Below are 6,793 nucleotides of genomic sequence, written 5' to 3'. Positions count from 1 at the left end.
TGATGTGCCCAGAGCTCCCCACCAGCCTGGGGGCTGATCCGGACCTTAGTGACGGCCCCTGTTCCCTAGACAAGGAGCCATCCGAAGCCCCATCCCTATGTCTGAGACTCAACTTTCAGCAACACTTGCTCTTCAGCCTCCCCCCCCAACCCTATACTCCCCCCTGTGGGAAGGCAATGTTTTGGGGGATCTGGGAGCGGGTGCCCCCCGCCAGCCCCATTTCTCAATGCCTTTCTTGTGCGGAGCAGGGCGAAGTCTAAAAATGGAGGGAGATCTCTGAGGGAGAAACTGGACAAAATAGGATTAAACCTGCCAGCTGGGAGGCGTAAAGCTGCTAATGTTACCTTGCTCACTTCGCTTGTGGAGGGTAAGTGACTCAAAGAGCCGGGAGGGCTCGTTTGGAAAATGTGCCCGTTGCTTTTGCCTAACAGAAGACTTGGTGTTGGGTTGGGGTTTTTTTTTCCCCGAGTCAGTGCTGCTTGTTGGAAATTGGAAGGGCATTATTTTCTATGCCTCAGGAAGAAAAGGTGAATTATGTGCCTTTGCTTTTTGTTTTAACCTGAAACGGGCTTGCGTGAGTCCTGCAGACTCAGCATTGCATTCTACCATTTATTTGCTTTTAAGTCTCTAAGCTAGACGTTTTCAGGGCCCCATCTTGCTCCCTCGTTCAAGTGAGTAATCCCAGAGTAAGTGGATCTCATTGGGAGCAGCATGGGAGAGATCCCTGTGAATGGGGGCTGTGGGTTCAGCCCCGTAAGAGACCCCTGAGTGTCGAGTTGGAAGTTACGGGGAGCAGAGCCTCTAATCCTTCACTGCCGTCCTTCTGCCACAGGTGGACAACCAAGCAATTTTAAATGTCAGAAACTGCAGCTACTTTATAAGTTTGTTCTCCCTCCCAGCCCACAGCCACATAACAGTAAATCATTTAAGTTTTCTGACATCTGCATTTGAGAAATGCGTGACCATTACTTCCTGAATTAATTTGGGAATCCTTGACCTCAGCCATGAATTAATGGTGTCCTGAAAGCCTCAAAGTTGCACGCCCCCCCGCCCCCCCGACTCCCTTTTGGTTCTCATTTTCAGAACACGTGTTCCCTTGGCTATATCATTCTCCTCTACTCTGCTGTGGCCAGAAAAGATGCAACTTACTTCTAAGGCCGTGGGGATGCCCTATGCTGTCAGAACCGGGAGGTGGGAAGCTCAAGAGTTTGCAGTCGTTTAGTTTTGAAGCACTTGCTCTGTCACACTGACTGGCACAAAGTAAGCCCAAGGCCAGCAAATAGATCCTTCTCCTTTCCCCTCGCTTACGGGTTCGACAGCATTTTAGGCCAGTTCAGTGTGTAAAGTGCTTTTAAGCTCAGCCTGGGCTGCGCAGGTTTAGCTTAAGTTTGGTTGTGTAGGAGGGAATTTGTTGCTTTGTTTTGTTGTCGCTTCGCATTCTGCGAGAAATGTTTCATGTTCAAAGGGACGGGGAAAGAAGCGCTGTGCAATGCCAGGCTTCATTTTTTTTAAACACCAGGATTAGTGGCCGCACTATATTTATACTGCGTGAAAATTACTGCGTCTTCATGTTTTTGAAAAGGCTTTGCAATTGCATCCATGCGCTGTAGTAAAAAATCACAAGGGGAAAACTTGTAAAAAGTCTAGATTTGGTAGCTGCTTAACATTATTTGTGATGTTAATGAATATGGAGCAGGTTTTATGGTAATCTGTTGTTCTGTTTAGCTTTCGCATACAATGGCTTTAAAAGAATGATTTTTTAAAAAAACAAAACCAGAGGCCCGATCTCCAGATAACTTAGCAATGGTGGCTAATTTTGGGGGGATGATAGTATAAACATTGCTGGGGCTTTGAGTCCTGTAGCGATGAGGCAGTTTCTAGAGTACTGTTATTGTTTATGATCCGCTCCATTTTATGGAAACAAGCTCACTGGACTGAGGCTTTGAAGCTCTAATTGGCGCATGCGTTCTTCCGGAGCTAGAGCTAATGGCAGGAAGCCCTGCAGTAAAAACCAACTGGTTCAGGAAATTAAAACCAAAGATTTGAAAATCAACAAAACAGACAGACTCGGTGGAATGACCCTAAAATTCTCATGGTTAATCGTTCGGGGGTGAACATATAATTATATGCGATCAAGTTAAATTTTAAACACTTAGCTGTTTAATGCATTTTATTTAGAAGAGCTCTAGGAGTAATTATGATCAATATTAATCATTGATGCATTGCAAAAGAATATAGAGACGTGGCTGAGACAAACAAACATTTCCAGAGTAAATAGCTGTGGATGAAATGTACATAAATGGCTGTGTATAGGTATGGGTATGTAAATCCAAGCACACATTCTAGGTGGATGGAGCCTGCCTGTCTAGAAGTATCTGTTAGTCAATGTAAACTTTAAAAAATTCTTATGCGAGATTTCACTTGTAACGATTGTCATGAAAATACACATTTGCATTGCCCTCGACTGAAGCACAGAAAACTCATGCAAGATAAGATGCGATTAGCATTTCTTACCCTACCTTTTTCAAAGAAGAAAAGTCCAAGCCTTTTAGAAGAACAGCCCAAGTAGAATGTAGTGCTTTTTTTTCCTAATGGATTTTTGCCTCTGTGCGATGTGTACTGATGAGCTGTGTGTTTCCCTCCCATCCCCACCCGTACCTCCCTTTTCAGGAGAAGCAGTACATCTAGCTAGAGATTTTGGGTACGTTTGTGAGACAGAATTTCCTGCCAAAGCAGTAGCTGAATTTCTCAACCGACAACATTCCGATCCAAACGAGCAAGTCACAAGAAAAAACATGCTTCTAGCTACAAAGTAAGATATTTACCTTTCTGGCATGTTGCTCAGAAGTGAGGGGAGGGCGACAAACCTGGGTTTGGGGCTTGTATTTGTGAGCGGTTGCCACATAGCCGGTGGCTGATGGTTTTGCAAATTGTGAGGGGGTGTGTTTGCCCTCCTGCTATAGAAGAACTCTATAACCCAGCTTGGTTTCCATCAAATCAGTTTGTGCAGATAACCTTGAAAGTGAGTCGTGAAAATTGTGGGTGGATGTTTAGTTAAAGAAAAAGCAGTAATTCTTCAGAGCAAAACATTTTCCGGGCCTTTTCACTTAGCTTATCAATTTAGGTAGAAGGGGAAGGCTTCCCATTGACAGTAAAATAAAACTGGCACATCAAACTGATTTCAGTTCATTAAAATCGGCAATGGTTCTTTCTGCCTAAGCAGCTCTGTTACTTAGTGAATATGGGGATATTAAAAATATATTTTAAATTGCAATCTGTACGCAGTTAAAATGCTAGCGGAGTTTATCATTGGTGGGGCTGCCTAGACTTCCAGGTGGTGTGTGAAAAGAAAATGATTGTTTTGATATGTTTGCTGGAAATTAAAAGGGTTGTTTAGTAGCCCTTAATTACCAATGGAGGTGTCACCAAAGGGCACAGTGCCAGAGGGTGCAGGCAGAAGATGGGAGCTGCTTTATGGCTGGAAGACATTAACGCGGGTTTTAGAATACAAACCGTTTCAACACACCTCTGAGCTCTCTTGCTATAAGGCGTGTTATTTCCCCAACCATTTGTGCAGCGAGTGGATGATATAACCTAACTTCTGCACCGTGCCCTCGTATCCTCTCTTCCCACCTCCCTGGAAGGAAATTTCCAGACCCCAGTTAGCGTCAGCCTTCCCCTCTGTGGGAAGGTCCCTTTGGATTTGGAGATACAGATGTACCTATATAAATGTTTCAGAACACCCTAATTTAAAGCCTCGATTCCCCTCTCTGCCCTCGCTCTTTCTTCCCGACACACAGGCGTGTTTCAGCCTTGTGAAGGAAGAGGCCCACGCCTCTCTCCAGTTCCAAAAAAAGGGATCTTCCAAGATGTGGATAAATCCCTGAACCTCCCTTTGGATATCGCACCCCATCTATTCCCTTCCGCCTTGCTGGGGAACTTTAACCTGCCTGTCTGCCCCAAAACCTAGCTGGGCAGGGATGTTGTGTTTGTGGGGAGGGTGTGGGGGGCTGCAATAAGGGGGTTGGCAGGGGTAGGCGGGAGGGGTGTGTGTGTGTATCTGTGTGCCTGTTATTTGTCTGTGTGTTGGCTGGGGCCGGGGCCTGATGTGTGTGCGCAGTCATGTGTGCATGCGAGGTGAAGGGAAGAGGTTTGTGCGTGCCGGGGAAGTGTGAGAATTAGGGGGAAGGATGTGTAGAGAGGAGAGGGAGAGGCGAGAGAGAGCGCGTGTGCACTCAGGGGCAGGAGCCCCCTTGGTCCAGGGGCTTGTGTAATCTAGCAGGGAGCATGCACAGGCTTTGCTGCCGCCAGTGATGGTTCATTTCTCTCCCTCTCTCTTCCCCTCCCTCCCTGCCTCCCTCCTTCTGTCTCTCTGCTCCATTTGTGCTACAGACAGATCTGTAAAGAGTTCACCGACCTGCTGGCTCAGGACCGATCTCCCCTGGGGAACTCGCGGCCCAACCCCATTTTGGAGCCGGGCATCCAGAGCTGCCTGACCCACTTCAACCTCATCTCGCACGGCTTCGGGAGCCCGGCGGTGTGCGCTGCCGTCACCGCCCTGCAGAACTATCTCACCGAGGCGCTCAAGGCCATGGACAAAATGTACCTCAGCAACAATCCCAACAGCCACACAGACAACAGCACCAAAAGCGGCGACAAAGAGGAGAAGCACCGAAAGTGAGGATCCCCCCCCCACTCCTCTCCCTTCCCCCTCATAGCCCATCGATCCATTCACCTCCCTCCTCCCTCTCCCCTGCACCCAGCACCCCAGGCTACAGCAACAGAACGAGCGTCCTTCTGCCAATCCTGTTCTCTGACTCTGCAGGACTGCTCTGCCCTCTCCCCACACCCCTTCCCAGCATCCGCATTTCCATTTGCTCCCTCTTAACTTCCCCCCCTCTCCCCGCTGCCACCATCGTTTTACCCCAGTTTGGAGCCTAAGAGAACAGAACAGGGGGACGGAGCCAGCAAAGAAAAAAAGTTCTGTCTTGAGTTTGTGAACTTTTTTTTAAATAAAACAAAAGGAGGAAAAAAAAAAACCACAAAAACAAAACAAAAAAAGAAAAGGACTTTTTTTTTCTAAAAATATATTAAAAAATTAAAAAAAAAAACCAAAAAGAAATAAATGATACTTAAAAAATTCTATGAGCTTCACCGGACTGAATCACCACCTTCCCTTACATAAACTTCAGTTAAGATTGTAGCCATATTAAAAATGAAAAAAAGCGAAAAAAGTACAACAGCAGCAGCGACAGCAAACAAACAAAAGGCAAAAAGGACTGATGACATTTTATCAGTATTGTGAATAAACTTGAACACAAAACACAAGCAGTTCCATGTCATATCTTCAGTTGTAGAACTTTTTCCTGTCCAAGGTAAAGCGACCAACTTGAACTTTCTATTGCAACACGATTCACGGTTATTATATAAGGGAATCAGTGTTCATGTATGTATATATTTATTTATGTGTAATTTAATGGGAATTGTAAATATGGTGAGTCTGTTTTAAGCCTTTTTTTATTTATCTGGTGATCTCGTTTACCTCTTGTTTAGTGGGTTTTAAATCTTCCCCTCTTAGTTCATCATGTGGTTCATGGTACTTATTTAGATATCAGAGGTTTTTTGGGGGTTTTTCTCTGGGATTCATCATTTTTAGCCCTGTTGTAGCATGTTAAAGGCGACAATGAAGCAGCTGAACAAATAAAAAAACCATGAATTTTTATATATAATTAGTATGACATTTAGTTTCTCGTTGAAGATAAAATAAAGTGATGTTAGACCCTGGCAAGGTTTTTAAACATGTTAGTGGTTTTACAACCCTTATGTGTTGTGGAAAATGAAAGAAGAAGTTACTTTCATTCACTGTCCTTCTCCCGAAAGCACCATCAGAGCAATAAATTAATACTGTCTTTTAAAACAAGATATAGCTTTTCTTTCCTTTTTTCCCCCCTCTCGTATTTGTTTCTTTCTCCCTTTCTTTTGTTTTTCTTTTTCTCCTTTTTTTCTTTTTTTTTTTTCCCAAAGAACTTCAAACATTCGGGACCACCTGGTATCCTGTATTTCCACTGGCCATATTGGAAGCAGTTATAGTTGTATTGTATTGAGTTGTGCCGGCAGTAGTTTCCATGCATATCAATGTATCATAGTCGTTTGTTGCCCAGATAAATAAATATTTGATACGCTTTATGTCGATTTTTTTATTCAGTGGCTGTCTTTACCCAGGCGTATTTTTGTTCTTGGCAGTTTTTTTTATTCAGTATGGTTACAGTAATTGAGTTTAACTCTCCCTTGACAATTGCTCCTTGCAAAGCAGCTGATGTTCTTGGCAGTATTTTTTATTCAGTATGGTTACAGTAATTGAGTTTAACTCTCCCTTGACAATTGCTCCTTGCAATAAGCAGCTGAACCCATTGTTTCCCTCAAGTATAATAAAAACTTACTTTCAACTTGGAGTTCAGAGCAGGGTATCATTTAGATATTCCACTGAGTCTGTATTCAGACAAATGACACAATAAAGCACAATGTATTCTTTTGGATAAAAAATTGTCTGTACTACTAACAAAATGACACACTATCTTTTCTTTAACCAAAACATAATTTTATTTAAAAAATAAAGTTTTATTTTATTTATGTTGACCTCTAGGTTTTTATTTATGTTTCTATCTAGCGTGCAGAATTATAAGCCTATAAAATTTTGTACATGTAGTTGTCCTAACGGAGAGCGGAGATTAGAAAAGACATTATCCCGAGAAGGACATTTTAAAAAGAATCATTACCGAGCAAATACTGAAAA

At 43.5% G+C, this 6,793-nt stretch overlaps 1 protein-coding gene across 1 annotated transcript; it reads left to right on the top strand.

The window, feature by feature from the left end:
- The first annotated feature begins 243 nt into the window (after positions 1-243).
- On the top strand, positions 244-5,098 carry TFAP2A (transcription factor AP-2 alpha). The gene is made up of 3 exons (XM_019470609.1): positions 244-367; positions 2,671-2,812; positions 4,393-5,098. The coding sequence occupies exons 2-3, from the start codon at positions 2,796-2,798 to the stop codon at positions 4,679-4,681; spliced, it is 306 nt and encodes a 101-aa protein (XP_019326154.1). The 5' UTR covers positions 244-367; positions 2,671-2,795; the 3' UTR covers positions 4,682-5,098.
- The last annotated feature ends 1,695 nt before the right edge of the window (positions 5,099-6,793 follow it).

The sequence above is a fragment of the Aptenodytes forsteri genome, unplaced genomic scaffold (genome assembly GCF_000699145.1).
Source record: "Aptenodytes forsteri isolate BGI_AS27 unplaced genomic scaffold, ASM69914v1 Scaffold63, whole genome shotgun sequence".
NCBI lineage: Eukaryota > Metazoa > Chordata > Aves > Sphenisciformes > Spheniscidae > Aptenodytes > Aptenodytes forsteri.
The sequence above is the reverse complement of the archived record's forward strand: the minus strand, read 5'-3'. Positions and strand labels throughout refer to the sequence as shown.